We start from the raw sequence: 19833 nt of genomic DNA on the forward strand, positions 1-19833 counted from the left end.
ATATAGTGTTGAAGTAGTAAGACCTCTTCAAGGCATTTCATAGAAGTGTTAAAATTCCTGACGCTGCCTGATGTTAGATATAGGGAGGAGGCCATGGAGGTATCTGGAAACAAGAACAAAAATTTAAAAATCGAGTTCGAGGGCCCACTGTAGGTTGGAGTTTACATCATTGCATGATTGAATCCATTTCTAGTGCACAGATTGGAAGGTTATTCCAGTTGGAAGTAATTTTAAATAACACATTCTGGAAACTACATCGAATCCAACATGAGTGAATCCAACACAAACAAGTCTAGGAAAAGCAAATACATAGAAATAGAAGCGGGAGAGGCCACTTGGCCCTTCAAGCCTGCGCGCCATTTTTTTTTAGATTTAGATTTATTGTCAAGCATACCGAGGTACAGTGAAAAGTATTGTTCTGCATACAATCCAGGCAGATCCGGGGCAGCACGGTGGTTAGCACTGCTGCCTCACGGTGCTGAGGTCCCAGGTTCGATCCCGGCCCCGGGTCACTGTCCGTGTGGAGTTTGCACGTTCTCCCCGTGTTTGCGTGGGTTTCGCCCCCACAACCCAAAGATGTGCAGAGTAGGCAGATTGGCCATGCTAAATTGCCCCTTAATTGGAAAGAAATAATTGGGTACTCTAAATTTATATTTAAAAAAACAATCCTAGCAGATCGTTCCACAGATGAAAAAATACAGGATGTACGATAAATACACATTGTAAATACATAGACATCGGGTGAAGCATATGGATGTAGTGCTGCAACAGTAGAGAAGATGCGTGAAGAGATCAGTTGTCCATAAGAGGGCCATTCAGGAGTCTGGTGACAGTGGGGAAGAAGCTGTTTTTGGAATCGGTCTTTGCGTATTCATTATGATAATGGCTGATCATCAAGTTCAATACCCCGATCCCACCTTTCCCTTATTGCCTTGATCACTTTGCCCCCAAGAGCTGTATCTAATTCTTTCTTGAAACTACACGTTTTGGCCTCAACTACTTTCTGTGGTAGTGAATTCCACAGATTCACCGCTCTCTCTGGGTGAAGGAATTTCTCCTCACCTCAGTCCTAAAAGGTTTACCCCTTATCCTCAAACTATGACCCCTAGTTCTGGACTCCCCCACCATCGGGAACATTCTTTCCGAATCTACCCTGCCTAATCCGGTTAGAATTTTCTAAGTTGCTATGAGATCCCCTCTCACTCTTCTAAACTCCAATAAATATAATCCTAACCGATTTAGTCTCTCTTCATATGACGGTCCCACTATCCCAGGAATCAGCCTGGTAAACCTTCGCTGCACTCCCTCCACAGCAAGAACATCCTTCCTCAGATCAGGACACCAAAACCACACAATACTCCAGGTGTGGCCTCACCAATGCCTTATAAATTGCAATAAAACATCTCTATCCCTATATGCAAATCTTCTTGCTATGAAGGCCAACATACCATAATTGGGGCTGCAGAGTTTTAAACTAAATAGTGGGGGGAGGGTTCAGTTATATGGAGAATTAGAAAATCAAAGTTACAGGAGAAGGTAGAAGTGCAAGTTAATGACGAGGACTTCAAACTAGTTAAAGGAGCTGAGGGCTCAGGAGAGGTTAGTAAAGTTCCCAGACCACATAATAGAACGGAGAGTATAGAAGGTGGCAGGAATCTAACTTCAGGGAGGGCAAAAAAGGGGACAAAATATGAGACGGGAGGTGGTCAATGCAGGACTGAGGGTTTTGTACCTAAATGCACGCAGCATACGAAACAAGGTAGATGAGCTTTTTCCGCACAGTGAAATTGGCCGGTACGATGTTGTAGGCATCACAGAGACGTGGCTACAAGGGGATCAGGGCTGGGATCTAAATATTCAAGAATGTGTGTCCTATCGAAAGGACAGGCAGATGGGCAAAGGGGGCGAGGTTGCATTGTTAGTAAGGAATGAAGTTAAATCGATAGCAAGGAGCGACATAGGATCAGAAGGCATGGAATCTCGGTGGGTAGAGTTGAGGAATCGCAAAGGTAAAAAGATGATGGGAATTATGTACAGTCCCCTAACAGTGGTCAGGATGTGGGGCAGAAAATAAATCAGGAGATGGAAAAGGCATATAAAAAAGGCAATATTACAATAATCATGGGGAACTTCAATATACAGGTGGACTGGGAAAATCAGGTTGGTAGTGGATCCCAAGGAAAGGAATTTGTGGAATGTCTAAGAGATGTTTTTTTGGAGCAGCTTGTGACAGAGCCTACTAGGGAACAGGCAATTCTGGATTTGGTGATGTGTAATGAGGCAGAATTGATTAGGGAACTTAAGGTGAAGGAACTTCACAATGTAAGGCCACATTTGGAGTACTGTGTGCAGTTCTGGTCACCTCATTTACGGAAGGATGTGGAAGCTTTGGAAAAGGTGCAAAGGAGATTTACCAGGATGTTGCCTGGAATGGAGAGTAGGTCTTATGAGGAAAGGTTGAGGGTGCTAGGCCTTTTCCCATTAGAACGGAGAAGGATGAGGGGCGACTTGATAGAGGTTTATAAGATGATTAGGGGAATAGATAGAGTAGACAGTCAAGAGACTTTTTCCCCGGGTGGAACAAACCATTACAAGGGGACATAAATTTAATGTAAATGGTGGAAGATATAGCGGGGATGTCAGAGGTAGGTTCTTTACCCAGAGAGTAGTGGGGGCATGGAATGCACTGCCTGTGGAAGTAGTTGAGTCGGAAACATTAGGGACCTTCAAGCGGCTATTGGATAGGTACTTGGATTAGGGTAGAATAATGGAGTGTAGATTAACTTCTTAAGGGCAGCACGGTAACATTGTGGATAGCACAATTGCTTCACAGCTCCAGGATCCCAGGTTCGATTTCGCCTTGGGTCACTGTCTGTGTGGAGTCTGCACATCCTCCCCGTGTGTGCGTGGGTTTCCTCCAGGTGCTCCGGTTTCCTCCCACAGTCCAAAGATGTGCAGGTTGGGTGGATTGGCCATGATAAATTGCCCTTAGTGTCCAAAATTCTATGATCTATGATTAACCTAGGACAAAAGTTCGGCACAACATCGTGGGCCGATGGGTCTGTTCTGTGCTGTATTCTTCTATGTTCTATGAAGCCTAAGGGAGCAGTGACCATAATATAATAGAATTTACCCTGCAGTTTGAGAGGGAGAAGCTGCAATCAGATTTCATAGAATTTACAGTGCAAGAGGTCATTCGGCCCATCGAGTCTTCACCGGCTCTTGGAAAGGGCATCCTACCCAAGGTCAACACCTCCACCCATAACCCAGTAACCCCACCCAACACTACGGGCAATTTATCATGGCAGTATTACAATTAAATAGGGATAACTACAAAGACATGAGGGAGGTGCTGGCCAGAGTTGATTGGAAGGGTGGCCGAGCAGGGAAAACAGTGGAACAGCAATGGCAGATGTTTTGGGGGGTTATCCGGGAGGCACAACAGAAATTCATCCCAATGAGGAGGAAACATGCTGGAAGACGAGGCATCCATGGCTGATAAGGGAAGTCAAGGACAGCATAAAAACAAAAGAAAAAGCATACAAGGTGGCGAGGATTAGTGGGAAGCCAGAGGATTGGGAAGCCTTTAAAAGAGAGAAGAGGACAACTAAAAAAGGAATGTGGGGGGGGGGGGGGGGTTGATGAAATGAGTGCAAACTAGCTAGTAATATAAAGGAAGATAGAAAGAGTTTTTTTTTTCAATATATAAAAAGGTAAGAGAGGCAAGACTAGACATTGGACCACTGGAAAATGAGCCTGGGGTTGTAGTAACAGGAAACAAAGAAATGGCAGAGGAACTGAATAGTTATTTTGCATCAGTCTTCACGGTGAGAGCTCCAGGAGAATCAGGGGGCAGAGGTGAGTGCTGTGGCCATCACTAAGGGGAAGGTTCTGGGGGAACTGAAAGGTCTGAAGGTGGATAAGTCACCTGGACCAGGTGGACTACACCCCAGGGTTCGAAAGGAGATAGTGGAGATTAGGGAGGCATTGGTGGTGATCTTTCAGGAATCACTGGAGGCAGGGAGGGTCGCAGAGGACTGGAAAATGGCTAATGTAATACCCCTGCTTAGGAAGGGAAGCAGAAGACAGGAAATTATCGACCAGTTAGCCTGACTTTGGTCATTGGTAATATTTTAGAGTCTGTTATTAAAGATGAGATCGCGAAGTACTTGGAAGTGCATGATAAAATAGGACTGAGTCAGCATGGCATCATCAAGTGGAGGTCATGCCTGACAAATGTTAGAATTCTTTTGAGGATGTAACAAGGATTTTAGACAAATGAGAACCTGTGGACGTGATCTATTTTAGATTTCCAGAAGGCATTTGACAAGATGCCGTATAGCGGGCTGTTAAATAAGAGCCCATGGTGTTAAGGGTAAGATCCTGTCATAGATAGAGGATTGGCTGACTGGCAGAAGGCAGAGTGGGGATAAAGGGGTCTTTTTCAGGATGGCAGCCGGTGACTAGTGGTGTGCCTCAGGGGTCGGTGTTGGGGCCACAAGTTTTCACAATATACATTAATGATCTGGAAGAAGGTCCTGAAGACACTGTTGCTAAGTTTGCAGATGATACAAAGATCTGTAGAGGGACAGGTAGTATTGAGGAAGCAAGGGGGCTGCAGAAGGATTTGGACAGGCTAGGACAGTGGGCAATGAAGTGGCAAATGAAATACAATGTGGAAAAGTGTGAGGTTATGCACTTTGGAAGGAAGAATGGAGGCAGAGACTATTTTCTAAATGGGGAAATGCTTAGGAAATCAGAAGCACAAAGGGACTTAGGAGTCCTTGTTCATGATTCTCTTAAGGTTAATGTGCAGGTTCAGTCAGCAGTTAGGAAGGCAAATGCAATGTTAGCATTCATGTCAAGAGGGCTAGAATACAACACCAGGGATGTACTTCTGAGGCTGTACAAGGCTCTGGTCAAACCCCATTTGGAGTATTGTGAGCAGTTTTGGGGCCCCGTATCTAAGGAAGGATCTGCTGGCCTTGGAGAGGGTCCAGAGGAGGTCCACAAGAATGATCCCTGGAATGAAGAGCTTGTCATATGAAGAGCGGTTGAGGACTCTGGGTCTGTACTCATTGGAGTTTAGAAGGAATGGGGGGGGGGGTGGATCTTAATGAAACTTACAGAATACTGCGAGGCCTGGATAGAGTGGACGTGGAGAGGATGTTTCCACTTGCAGGAAAAACTAGAAACAGAGGGCACAATCTCAGGCTAAAGGGACGATCCTTTAAAACAGAGATGAGGAGGAATTTCTTCAGCCAGAGGGTGGTGAATCTGTGGAACTCTTTGCCACAGAAGGCTGTGGAGGCCAAACCACTAAGTGTCTTTAAGACAGAGATAGATAGGTTCTTGATCAATAAGGGGATCAGGGTTTATGGGGAGAAGGCAGGAGAATGGGGATGAGAAACACATCAGCCATGATGGGTGGCACGGTGGCGGTGGTTAGCACTGCTGTCTACGTGCTGAGGACCGGGGTTCAATCCCGGCCCCGGGTCATTGTCTGTGTGGAGTTAGCACATCCTCCCTGTGTCTGCGTGGACTTCGCCCCCCACAACCCAAAAATGTACAGGTTAGGTGGATTGGCCACACTAAACTTGCTCCTTAATTGGAAAAAAAAATAATTGGGTACTCTAAATTTATAAAAAAGAAGAAAAAAAACACATCAGCCATGATTGAATGGCGAAGCAGACCTGATGGGCCGAGTGATCTAACTCTGCTCCTTCTTTACTGCCTGTTGTACTGGCGTGCTTACTTTCAGCGACTGATGCACAAGGACACCAAAGTCTCGCTGAGTATTCACCGTTCTCAATTTACACCCATTCAAATAATAATCTGCCTTCCTATTTTTGCTACTGAAGCTGATATGCGGATATCTGCATTATGCTGCAACTGCCATGCATATGCCCACTCACTCAGCCTGTCCAAATCCCGCTGAAGCATCTCTGCATCCTCCTCACAGCTCACCCTCCCACACAACTTTGTATCATCTGCAAATTTGAAGATAATACATTTAGTTCCCTCGTCCAAATCATTAATATGTAATGTGAACAGTTGGGGGTCCTACCAGATCCCTGCGGTACTCCACTAGTTAGTGCCTGCTAATCGGGAAAAGGCCCATTTATTCCAACTTTTTGCTTCCCGTCTGCTAACCAACTTCCAATCCATCTCAAGACACTATCTGCAACCCATGCACTTTAACTTTACAAAGCAATCTTGGCATGAGAGACCTTGGCAAAAGCCTTTTGAAAGTGTAAATAAACCACATCCAACGGTTCTCCCTGGTACGTTAACTCTCTTGAGTTAATCTTCAAAGAATTCTAGATTTGTCAAGCATGATTTTCCTTTCATAAATCCATGCTGACGTTGTCCGATTACACCACAGCTTTCCAAATGCAGTGCGAGGAAACCCTTGATAATGGACTTCAGCAACTTCCCTACTACCGTCGTTAGGCTCACTGGCCGATAGTTTTCTCTCTACCTCCCTTTTTGAACAGCGGGGTTACATTTGCTATCCTCCAGTCTGTAGGAACCATTCTAGAGCCCAAAAGTTTTTAGAAAATGACCACCAATGGATCGACTATTTCTAGGGCCACTTCCTTAAATACTCTGGGATGAAGATTATCAGACCCTGGAGCTTAATCTGCCTTCAATCCCATTAATTTCTCCAAAAAATTTAGTTCCACAGCATTTCTTTGTTCCCCGTTATGCATTCCCCCGTTTCGGACTGTAAGGGGCCCACATTATTTTTTAATCAATCTTTTTCTCTTTACATACCTATAGAAACTTTTAGAGTCAGTTTTTATGGTCGCTGCTAGTTTACTTGCATATTGTATTTTTTCCCTTCTTAATCAATCACTTGGTCCACCTTTGTTGAATTTTAAATTGCTCCCAATCCTCAGGTCTATTGCTTTTTCTCATATAGCCACTCAAATTATGACTAGATAGTCAAAGAGTCTGGATTTACTTAATTTATTTTTAAAGAAACAACTTACCATAGTTTTGAGAGTTCCAGGAGTACCTGTGTTAGAAAGAATGCAGTTCACTCAGCCTGGTTAACAGTTCAAAGTACAGGAACACTTCAAATAACAGCACTTCAAAAACACTTCAGAAGACATCAAATACTGGAAAGAGGGTTCTATGTTGCTCGACATAGATATGTACAGCACAGGGACTGACCATTGCACAATACAAATATTGTCTCCTGGGATATTGGATATAAAAATGTAATAATGCAGACTAGTATGACACAAGCACCTCAAGAATTCAGCCTTCATACATAATGAACTTTAGAGATTATGAGAAACCAATTTGCAAGCTGACAGAGCTACGACCCAATTTTTCTGGACTGGCACCACAGTCAGTATAATTCTTGACATGCTTTTTAAAATTATTTCATGGGATGCGCATTGCTGGAAAACCCAGCATTAGTTGCCCTAATTGCAGGAAGGTGATGGTGAGCTGCTTTATTGAACCGGTCATGTGTAGGTACACCCAGTGCTGTTGAACAGGCTTGATGGGGTGCCCTTTTTTTTCTCCATGATACACACTGCTGCCACTGTGCACCAATGGTGGAGGGAGTGAAAAAGTTGATTATGGAGGGCAAGTTACTGAAGCAGCTGAAGATAGTTGGACCCAAGACACTATCTTTATTGACTTCAATTTTACTGGGGCTCCTTGATGCAACACTAGGTCAAATGCTGCCCCGATGTCAAGGGCAGTCACTCTCATCTCTTGAATTCAGCTATTTTGTCAATGTTTGGACCAAGGCTGTAATGAGGTCAAGGGCGGAGCGACTGTGGCGGAACCCAAACTGAAATGAAATTCTTTAACCTAGGAGCCCAAGATTTTTTGTCACCGTCACCACTAAATAGATTTTGGGTACAGATAGAACAGTACAGCACAGAACAGGCCCTTCGGCCCTCGATGTTGTGCCGAGCAATGATCACCCTACTTAAACCCACGTAACCCGTATACCCGTAACCCAACAATCCCCCCATTAACCTTACACTACGGGCAATTTAGCATGGCCAATCCACCTAACCCGCACATCTTTGGACTGTGGGAGGAAACCGGAGCACCCGGAGGAAACCCACGCACACACGGGGAGGACGTGCAGACTCCACACAGACAGTGACCCAGCCGGGAATCGAACCTGGGACCCTGGAGCTGTGAAGCATTGATGCTAACCACCATGCTACCGTGAGGCCCTCTCATCGTTGATGAGGTGCAATGGAATTAGTTCAAGTACAACCACCTAGAGGTATGCACAAACCCTCAACTTCAGATTCACGTTCACTGCAAATAATAACCCTGGCCTGTGTCAAGCACTGCTTCACCTTGGTCAAGCCAGGAACTCAAGACATGAGGACTGTGGGAAGTCAGGCAGACATGTACATGTTTAAAAGGGGGCGAGACATTCCAGAATAGCATTTCCAAAAGACCAGAACAAAATATTTGTTGCAGGCTTATCCTCAACGTTGGAAATAAAGTAAGAAGTCTTACAACACCAGGTTAAAGTCCAACAGGTTTGTTTCAAACACGAGCTTTCGGAGCACGGCTCCTTCTTCAGGTGAATGGAAAGGCTTGTTCCAGAAATGTTTATATAGACACAGTCAGAGATGCCCCGGAATGCGAGCACCTGCAGGCAATCAAATCATCAAAGATGCAGAGAGAGAGGTAACTCCAGGTTAAAGAGGTGTGAATTGTCCCAAGCCAGTTCAGTCGGTAGGCCTCTGCAAGTCCAGGCTTGTTGGTGGGGGCCGAATGTAATGCGACATGAATCCCAGATCCCGGTTGAGTCCGCATTCATGCGTGCGGAACTTAGCTATAAGTTTTTGCTCAGCAATTTTGCGTTGTCGCGTCTCCTGAAGGCCTCCTTGTAGAATGCTGACCCGGAGATCAGAGGCTGAATGTCCTTGACTGCTGAAGTGTTCCCCAACTGGAAGGGAACAGTCCTGCCTGTTGATAGTCGCTTGATAGTAGCTTGATAGTCGCTTGATAGTAGCGACTATCAACAGGCAGGACTGTTCCCTTCCAGTTGGGGAACACTTCAGCAGTCAAGGACATTCAGCCTCTGATCTCCGGGTCAGCATTCTACAAGGAGGCCTTCAGGAGACGCGACAACGCAAAATTGCTGAGCAAAAACTTATAGCTAAGTTCCGCACGCATGAATGCGGACTCAACCGGGATCTGGGATTCATGTCGCATTACATTCGGCCCCCACCAACAAGCCTGGACTTGCAGAGGCCTACCGACTGAACTGGCTTGGGACAATTCACACCTCTTTAACCTGGAGTTACCTCTCTCTCTGCATCTTTGATGATTTGATTGCCTGCAGGTGCTCGCATTCCGGGGCATCTCTGACTGTGTCTATATAAACATTTCTGGAACAAGCCTTTCCATTCACCTGAAGAAGGAGCCGTGCTCCGAAAGCTCGTGTTTGAAACAAACCTGTTGGACTTTAACCTGGTGTTGTAAGACTTCTTACTGTGCTCACCCCAGTCCAACGCCGGCATCTCCACATCTTGGAAATAAAGAGCTGGTTTAACACAGTGGGCTAAATAGCTGGCTTGTAAAGCAGAGCAAGGCCACCAGCGTGGGTTCAATTCCCGTACCAGCCCCCCCCCAAACAGGCGGCGGAATGTGGCGACTAGGGGCTTTTCACAGCAACTTCATTTGAAGCCAACTTGTGACAACAAGCGATTTTCATTTCATTGCATAACTTGGCTCTTGAGCAAGGGAACTAACTGGCTTTTGGAAAGGGGAAAGTGTTGGAGGTTGGTGAAGGGAAGTGGAATGGAATATAGGTTCCAGGAACAGGTTTTAAATATGATACTTCTTTTTGCTGTGGATACACAGGAGAGATATGGGAAATAGAAAAATACACATGTACGGTAAATCACAGGAACTGCAATTTTAAAGTGCACTTGCACCAATTGATTATGGAGCGGTGGAATATACAGATGGACGGGATGATGTTGACGCACTTCCTTTTCTTTCTCAGTTTAGATTTTAAAAAATCATATCTATCATATTGGAAACTATGTTAGATCAAACAATATTGTTCTTACCTTTTGCTACGACAGGCAAACCAAACCTATTTTGGAAAGAATAATAAACTGTTAGATTCGCTGAAAACAATACTGTAGCACAGGCCACCAACAATCTTATTCTTGGACTTAGCTTGTTTTACAGAGCCAGTTTTTTTTTAAAAAGGGGTAGCCAATTACCGCATCAATACTGCCACCTTCTGGACAAGATTTAACACCAATACTTTGGGGAAAAAAAGGTTGTGAAGTGGAATGAACAAAATCTGAATTGATTTATAAGCACCAGTATTTTTATTTCTCAGCCAATTAAAGGTTTTAAGTAAAACAACTTCAATAACATGAATTGCAGAAGCGTAAAGGCAAAACAGAATGGAACACCAGACGCATGGCTCAGGTGTTTAACTCAACAGTCAAGGCAATTTAGCTGCCTGTGAACTGGATTCAACTTTGCAGTGGTTTACGGATTGGAGCAGTCAGTGTTTACCATGTGAGCTACGTCATTCACTTTACACGATAAAAGGGCAGCACTTCATTTAACTGCAGTTAATCCATACCAAAGGTTGGAAAGTGCTTGCTTCCTCTACTCAGATTATTGTCCCTCACACAGCTAAGACAGATCGAGTTTACATCAAAACATCCAAACATAAAACTTTCCGAATTGGACAGCATTCAGGAAGTGATTTTCTTCCCTCTGGGATACAGGAAAGTCCATGTCAACATTTAAGAATTGCTTAAATAGCTCCTTGAAGGAAAGTAGGTTAAAGGGTTGGGGAACATTGCATACACGTGATTTGGATTACAGCTCTGTTGGAGGCTAAATACTGACAAAGACTGGTTGGGCCAGCTGACCTGTTTTTGTAATATAAAAGCCCCATACACCATGATCTTTGTATTAACAGAGAGCTGCTAAACTCTATTGGCCTGAAAACTTCAATCCACCCCCCCCCCCCCCCCCCCCCCCAACAAATAAAATGCACAATGCACTGTGGACAGCACAGTAGCACATGGGTCAGCACTGTTGTTTCACAGTTCCAGGGTCCCAGGTTCGATTCCCGGCTTGGGTCACTGTCTGTGCAGAGTCTACACGTTCTCCCCGTGTCTGCGTGGGTTTCCTCCGGGTGTTCCGGTTTCTTCCCACAAGTCCGAAAGGATGCGCTGTTAGGTGAATTGGACATTCTGAATTCTCCCTCAGTGTACTCGAACAGGCGCCAGAATGTGGCGACTAGGGAATTTTCACAGTAACTTCATTGCAGTGTTAATGTAAGCCTACTAGTGACAATAAAGATTATTATAATAGAATTTAAGGTATAACAGCAAGTTTACATTGTTCAGTAATTTACCGTGCAGCACGAGCAGCTTTCTTACTCTCCGCTGTTCCTGGTACATTGAACCGTTCTGCTCTTTTCTTTAGCCTCTGTAGATAAATAAAGTAGTGACATCAAATTGATGCAACATGCTGAATCATTTCTTACATTTTTAAGATTCCTAACAGCAGTAGGTGCACATGATGCAGTACGAGACACACATTTATGTCATGGGTTTGACCTCCCAGTATATGCGGTGTGGGGCAGCACGGTGGCACAGTGGTTAGCACTGCTGCCTCACGGCACCGAGGTCCCAGGTTCGATCCTGGCTCTGGGTCACTGTCCGTGTGGAGTTTGCACATTCTCCCTGTGTCTGCGTGGGTTTCACCCCCACAACCCAAAGATGTGCAGGTTAGGTGGATTGGCCACGCTAAATTGCCCCTTAATTGGAAAAAATGAATTGGGTACACTGAATTTATTTAAAAAGTACATGCAGTGTTAAAAACTTAGCTAAGACCGTGGAACAGGATACCGAGGTGCTAGGATATACCCAACATGAGTCAATACCCTTAATCTTAGTAAGGCAGGTTAATATCAGTGTTCAAACTTTAAATTCCTTATTTTTCTCATTCTCCTCCCCACCCCATACAAAATTTAGTTGCAAACAAGAGATTTTCTGAATGTTTTAAAGCTTGCTCTCCTTGGTTATTGATCCCTCTGCTAAGGTGGAAAGTTCCTTCCTATCTACCCAATCTCTGCTCCTCATAATTCTGTGCACCTCAATCAGGTTTCCCCCTCAGCTTTCTCTGCTCCAAGTAGACCAACCTCAGCCTATCCAGTCTCTCTCAGTAGCTTAAAAACTCCAGCCCAGACAATATCCTGCTGAATTCCCTCCGCACCCTCTTGTGCGATCACATCCTTCCTATAGAGTAGTGACCAGAACTGCACACGTGACTCCAGCTGGGGCCTAACGAGCGTTTTATACCGCTCCATCATAAGCTCCCTGCTCTTTACTTTATTAGCTGAGGCATAAAATATAAGTATCCCATGTGCCTTCTATTTTTTTGAAATATGTTTTTATTGGTTTTTGCATTTAACTTGCAACAACATTGCTGAATAAAGATATAAATAATAAGAAAAGAGAACAAAATATCCAACGGCAACACAGTATAAAACAAAATAAAAACGGTGAAACAAAGTGATCTGGTGGAAATACCCAAAAAATCTATACAGATTTGAGGCCTGTTAGCATTAGGCCCTCAATGATCGGTTATTCTAACCGTACTGTTTCATTATTTACAGGTGACCCAATGGCATTAAAACATACCAGGGGCTTGTTTGAGGCAATCCAGGTGCGCCCTCTTGTTGTTGCTGGGGTCGCCCCCCCCGGGCTCTCCCACCTTAGGTGCCCTTTGGTCCCTCTGCCCGGCTTCCTCTTTCCTCTCCTCTCCTCCACCCCCTCCACCCCCCCTCATCTTTTCTCTATTTCAGTTCCACCCCCTTCCTTATTGGTTGCTAGTCACGAACCGGTTGGTAATTTCCTTCCATGGCAGTCCTCCTCCAATCTCCGATGGTGTGAATATTATCTTTTCCAATTTGAGGAATTCCGCCAAAGCTAGACAGCCAGTCTGCAGCCTCGAGTGGTGCCGCCATCTCCAGTCGAGCAGGAGTCTCAGGGAGGCAAATGCTAGGGAATCTGCCCCACTCCCCAGAAAGAGTTTTGGCTGTTCCAATAGCCCAAAGACCGGCACTAGTGTGCATGGCTCCACCCTCACAACCTTGGACATGGCCTCAAAAAAGGCAGCCCGGTACCTGCCAAGTCTGGGACATGACCAGAACATGTGGGCGTGGTTGGCCACACCTACCTGGCACTGGTGAAGTTTGCCCTAGGCAATGCTTTGATCCAGAGTCCTCCCCCCATCTCCATGCCTAGTTCTTCCTCCCACTTTTCAATCGTCTCAGCCAGTGGTAACCATATCTCCTCCAGTAGTCATCCGAACAAGTCAGTCCAGTTATTGTTCCTTAATTCACATGCTGTTAGATGTTAGTGCAGGAGGGAGTGTCCTGGTAGCTCGGGGAATATTGCTGTGTCCTTGCAGAGAAGTTTGTACCCTTTTGGGAGCTGTAGCTTGTCCGTCAGTCCCCCACAGTCGTGATCCTGCAGTCTATGTATAGGTTCCCTACCATCAGTGCCCCGTCGTCCTGACTCCATCTTTTAAAGGAGGTGCCATGTGCCTTCTTAACCACCTTATTGACCTGTCCCATTTTCAAGGATCTATGGACATGCACCCCTCTGATCCTCTGTACTTCCTACCATTCATTCTATATTCCTTGCCTTATTAGTCCTCCCAAAATGCATCACCTCTCTTTTCAGTATTAAACTCCATGACACACAACATTACAGTATCAACTCAAATCAAAGACTGTCATCAGCCCTGAACCATTTGCGAACATTCAGCATTGATAATGCAAAATGCTCTTCTTACCATGCCAGTGAATAGCAGCGAAGTACGATTGGCCATTGCAGGATAACATACTGCAGGACATTGAATGCATCATTTTCAAATCATTACAGTACTTAAAGCACTCACTGATGGAATCAAAAAGTCAATTTATTTAGATCCAGCATCACCGAAAGGTTAAAAAGTGCTGTTCAAGAATATCTCCACCTTTTGTGACTACATTTACTGTCATACACTCCAAAATTATTTAAACATTAAAAAAAAATTTAGAGTGCCCAATTCATTTTTTCCAATTAAGGGGCAATTTAGCGTGGCCAATCCACCTACCCTGCACATCTTTTGGGTTGTGGGGGCGAAACCCACGCAAACACGGGGAGAATGTGCAAACTCCACACGGACAGTGATCCAGAGCTGGGATCGAACCTGGGACCTCAGCGCCGTGAGGCTGCAGGGCTAACCCACTATGCTGCCCATACACTCCTAAATAACTCATTGGTCATAATGTAAAAAGCATAGGCAAAGATAATTACACCAGAGAACCCGGAGGAAACCAGCGCAGACACGGGGAGAACGTGCAGACTCTGCACAGATAGTGAGCCAGCGGGGAATCGAACCTGGGACCCTGGCGCTGTGAAGCCACAGTGCTATCCACTTGTGCTACCCATGATCATTTTTTCAGGCTGGAGGGAAATAAACAAGGAGGAGGATACAAAGACTGAGAAAAATGGGCAAATATGTGGGAGTGAAATTTGTAGGAAGGTTGAGGAGGTAATGAATAAATCATACAATTTTAAAGGGGGTGCTGAAAGAAATCTTGGAGGTGTTTGTACACAAATCTGTTAAGGTCACGGGACAAGCCGAGAAGGTTGTTATTAAAGCCAAGAATCCCATATATGTTTTTCTAAAAAAAAAGTACAAAAGTAAGTTATGCAAGAAAGCGGAGAAGAAATATACTAGAAAGGCATCAGGGATGAGAAATGTCTGGCGAAGTTGCGAGTTCTTCTCCTTAGAGCAAAGGCCAAGAGAGAATTTGATAGGGGTGTTCAAAATCATAAATGGTTTGATACAGGTGATTAAATAGATTTAAGGTGACTGGCAGAAACACCAGCGGACACGAAGATTAAAAAAACATGATGGCGCCCCCTTGTGTCGTAACATTCTCCATGCATTCCAATCATTTGGAGAACACACCATAGCTTCTTAAAGCAACGTACTCCCCTTTAATGGAACATTTGGTAAAGAGGCAAAATAGTAATTGTATCCAACTGTTTGTTGTCCTTCAGTGTTTGGTCATTCAAAAAGTCAAATCGGCCCAGTTTGTTTAAAGACACATCCCCAACAAGCTTCAATACAACAGCCACATTGAGATTTGAGACCAATTTTCTCCCAGACACATTTAACTTTTTTCAAAGCAAAGTGCATTCACACAAGTTTGAGGACGACATGACAGCAGGTTGTGAAAATGCTAATGGGCCAAGTCTTGAAGGTGCTCCTCAAAATACATTACACATGAGCACATTTCAGTAACTGAGCAACACCTCACACCCATTATTATAGAATTTACAGTGCAGGAAGCCATTTGGCCCATCGAGTCTGCAACCGCCCTCGGAAAGAGCACCGCCCACCTCTACCCTATCCTCATAATCCCACCGAACCTTTGTAGACACCAAAAACAATTTAGCACGGCCAATCCACCTAACCTGCACATCTTTGGACTGTGGGAGGAAATTGGAGCACGCGGAGGAAACCCACGCAGACTCCGCACAGACAGTGACCCAAGCCAGGAATTCGAACCAGGGACCCTGGAGCTTTGAAGCAACTGTGCCATCGTGGTGCCCACACGGTATATTGTGAAGTTTCTAGTCCTGGGTGCTTGGCAGGGAACAGAAAAAAAAAGACACTTGCTGATGGTCATGTTGGGGCAGCAAGGTGGCAGTTGTTAGCACTGCTGCCTCACAGCTCTAGGGTCCCAGGTGACTATCTGTGTGGAGTTTGCATTTTCTTCCCGTGTCTGCGTGGGTTTATCCCACAGTCCAAAGATGTGCACGTTAGGTGGATTGGCTAAATTTGCCTCTTAAAAGTGTCCAGGGATTTGCAGGTTAGGTGGAGTTACAGGGATTGGGCCCAGGCGGGGTGCTCTTTCAGAGGGTAGCTGCAGACTGAACTCGCCTCCTTCTGCACGGAGTGATTCTATGTTCTTAAAGCTGGGAGAGCAAGCTTTTGTTCAGTTCAGTGCAAGATGTTTTTTTTCTCAAGTCAAGCAAGTAACTTGACTTGCATAATGTGCTTATTGTTTAGTGCCATTAGAGGCGAGATGAATTAAATGAAGCAAATCTGATCATAATTGTTGCTTTAAGTTCACTTGTGAAATAAAGCAATTTAACCATTTGTAGCTGGCCTGGCCTCATTAAGTATTAACACAGTCGGTCTTCATAAATATTGGAGGTCACACACACACACACACACACATGAAGGACTAATCCTGTCCAGATCACAAAAGAGTCCCAACGTTACACCCTTGGGTTACACAATCTTATTAGTCTAATTCCAAGACCGTGTCATTGCAGGATTATTAGCATTAGGTTAACTTCCATAAACTGCATCACCACCTCAGGACCTCTCTGCTTTCATTTTTCAACAAGTTGCAAGTCTCAGATAGGCCTTCAGAAGAATTACTGGTGGAAACACGGAACAGTCGCAACTAAGGGCGGCATGATGGCACAGTGGTTAGCACTGCTGCCTCACGGCGCCGAGGACCCGGGTTTTAACCCGGCCCCAGGTCACTACCTGCATGGAGTTTGCACATTCTCCCCGTGTCTGTTGGGTCTCATCCCCAACAGGGTAGGGGATTGGTTTCGTTAAATTACCCCTTATTGGAAAAAATGAATTGGCTACTCGAAACAAAAAAAAAAGGAAGTCACAACTAGTATAAAAAAGTTTAAAACAGACAATGTCATTGAACAAAATGTGATAAACATGTTCTATTTGGATAAATATCAACTTTAACATTTAGCGTCCCTTAAATGCCACTATTTGCTTCGGACAGAAACAGCTGCACTTGCTCAGGTGATGTCAGAAAAGTACACGACAGAAACTGACGTTTATTAAACATTTCATATTCACTTTTAAACATCTCGGAGAGAAGCAGAACCAAGCACAAATTGAAGAGGAAAGCAGGCAATGCATTATCAGAAACTTCTGGGAATCCGGCAATTAACTGCTGCCACACACCTTTCAGCGCTCCGGCAGCCCGCCGCACACCTTTCAGCGCTCCGGCAGCCCACCGTTCAGCGCTCCGGCAGCCAGCCGCACACCTTTCAGCGCTCCGGCAGCCCGCCGCACACCTTTCAGCGCTCCGGCAGCCCACCGTTCAGCGCTCCGGCAGCCAGCCGCACACCTTTCAGCGCTCCGGCAGCCCGCCGCACACCTTTCAGCGCTCCGGCAGCCCACCGTTCAGCGCTCCGGCAGCCAGCCGCACACCTTTCAGCGCTCCGGCAGCCCACCGTTCAGCGCTCCGGCAGCCAGCCGCACACCTTTCAGCGCTCCAGCAGCCCACCGCACACCTTTCAGCGCTCCGGCAGCCCGCCGCACACCTTTCAGCGCTCCGGCAGCCCACCGTTCAGCGCTCCGGCAGCCCGCCGCACACCTTTCAGCGCTCCGGCAGCCCGCCGCACACCTTTCAGCGCTCCGGCAGCCCGCCGCACACCTTTCAGCGCTCCGGCAGCCCGCCGTTCAGCGCTCAGGCAGCCAGCCGCACACCTTTCAGCGCTCCGGCAGCCAGCCGCACACCGTTCAGCGCTCCGGCAGCCAGCCGCACACCGTTCAGCGCTCCGGCAGCCCGCCGCACACCTTTCAGCGCTCCGGCAGCCAGCCGCACACCGTTCAGCGCTCCGGCAGCCAGCCGCACACCGTTCAGCGCTCCGGCAGCCCGCCGCACACCTTTCAGCGCTCCGGCAGCCCGCCGCACACCTTTCAGCGCTCCGGCAGCCCGCCGCACACCTTTCAGCGCTCCGGCAGCCCGCCGTTCAGCGCTCCGGCAGCCAGCCGCACACCGTTCAGCGCTCCGGCAGCCCGCCGCACACCTTTCAGCGCTCCGGCAGCCCACCGTTCAGCGCTCCGGCAGCCCGCCGCACACCGTTCAGCGCTCCGGCAGCCCGCCGCACACCGTTCAGCGCTCCGGCAGCCCGCCGCACACCTTTCAGCGCTCCGGCAGCCCGCCGTTCAGCGCTCCGGCAGCCCGCCGCACACCGCTCAGCGCTCCGGCAGCCCGCCGCACACCGTTCAGCGCTCCGGCAGCCCGCCGCACACCGTTCAGCGCTCCGGCAGCCCGCCGCACACCTTTCAGCGCTCCGGCAGCCCGCCGCACACCGTTCAGCACTCCGGCAGCCCGCCGCACACCTTTCAGCGCTCCGGCAGCCCACCTTTCAGCGCTCCGGCAGCCAGCCGCACACCGTTCAGCGCTCCGGCAGCCCGCCGCACACCTTTCAGCGCTCCGGCAGCCCGCCGCACACCTTTCAGCGCTCCGGCAGCCCGCCGCACACCTTTCAGCGCTCCGGCAGCCCGCCGCACACCTTTCAGCGCTCCGGCAGCCCGCCGCACACCGTTCAGCGCTCCGGCAGCCCGCCGCACACCTTTCAGCGCTCCGGCAGCCAGCCGCACACCTTTCAGCGCTCCGGCAGCCCACCTTTCAGCGCTCCGGCAGCCCGCCGCACACCGTTCAGCGCTCCGGCAGCCCGCCGCACACCGTTCAGCGCTCCGGCAGCCCGCCGCACACCGTTCAGCGCTCCGGCAGCCCGCCGCACACCGTTCAGCGCTCCGGCAGCCAGCCGCACACCGTTCAGCGCTCCGGCAGCCCGCCGCACACCTTTCAGCGCTCCGGCAGCCCGCCGCACACCGTTCAGCGCTCCGGCAGCCCGCCGCACACCTTTCAGCGCTCCGGCAGCCCACCGTTCAGCGCTCCGGCAGCCAGCCGCACACCTTTCAGCGCTCCGGCAGCCCACCGCACACCTTTCAGCGCTCCGGCAGCCCGCCGCACACCGTTCAGCGCTCTGGCAGCCAGCCGCACACCTTTCAGCGCTCCGGCAGCCCGCCGCACACCTTTCAGCGCTCCGGCAGCCCGCCGCACACCTTTCAGCGCTCCGGCAGCCCGCCGCACACCTTTCAGCGCTCCGGCAGCCCGCCGCACACCTTTCAGCGCTCCGGCAGCCCGCCGCACACCTTTCAGCGCTCCGGCAGCCCGCCGCACACCTTTCAGCGCTCCGGCAGCCCACCGTTCAGCGCTCCGGCAGCCCGCCGCACACCTTTCAGCGCTCCGGCAGCCCGCCGCACACCTTTCAGCGCTCCGGCAGCCAGCCGTTCAGCGCTCCGGCAGCCCGCCGCACACCTTTCAGCGCTCCGGCAGCCCGCCGCACACCTTTCAGCGCTCCGGCAGCCCGCCGCACACCTTTCAGCGCTCCGGCAGCCCGCCGCACACCTTTCAGCGCTCCGGCAGCCCGCCGCACACCTTTCAGCGCTCCGGCAGCCCGCCGCACACCTTTCAGCGCTCCGGCAGCCCGCCGCACACCTTTCAGCGCTCCGGCAGCCCGCCGCACACCTTTCAGCGCTCCGGCAGCCCGCCGCACACCTACACCTTTTAGCGTTCCAACAACCTGCTGGTGGCCGGCAGCTTTTGCTGCTCTGACAATCAGCTGGCAATAGGCAGCTTCTAGTGATTTTATAATCTGCAGCCAGTGTCGATACTTTCTATTCAAGCTTTAATGATGAATGATGTGAGCAAGTAATGAATTCAATAAGATGGATTCTGTTTACACTGTATAATTGAACTATACTGGAGAGACACTGGGTACGCTATAGTTGAGTGACGGATAGAACCAAGGTCTTGCTGACTGATTGTCACATAGGAGCAGTATGCCCAGAGGTATTGAGCCAGTAAGGCAACCCATGCTGCTTGTTATAAAAGTCATTACGTACAATGGACAAATCTCATTCATTCAAGAGCAGAGCATCAGCATCAAT

At 48.2% G+C, this 19833-nt stretch overlaps 1 protein-coding gene across 1 annotated transcript in view; it reads right to left on the reverse strand.

Moving 5' to 3' along the window:
* LOC119958080 (SAP domain containing ribonucleoprotein) overlaps window positions 1-19833 on the reverse strand; it is a 45197-nt gene that overhangs the window by 12091 nt on the left and 13273 nt on the right. The window contains exons 4-6 of the mRNA XM_038786306.1: window positions 11393-11466; window positions 10074-10099; window positions 6996-7021 (exon numbers count right to left, since the gene is read on the reverse strand). Coding sequence (XP_038642234.1) covers window positions 6996-7021; window positions 10074-10099; window positions 11393-11466 — 126 coding nt within the window. The remainder of the gene's footprint in view (window positions 1-6995; window positions 7022-10073; window positions 10100-11392; window positions 11467-19833) is intronic.

The sequence above is a fragment of the Scyliorhinus canicula genome, chromosome 28 (genome assembly GCF_902713615.1).
Source record: "Scyliorhinus canicula chromosome 28, sScyCan1.1, whole genome shotgun sequence".
In the NCBI taxonomy this organism is placed as follows: Eukaryota; Metazoa; Chordata; class Chondrichthyes; order Carcharhiniformes; family Scyliorhinidae; genus Scyliorhinus; species Scyliorhinus canicula.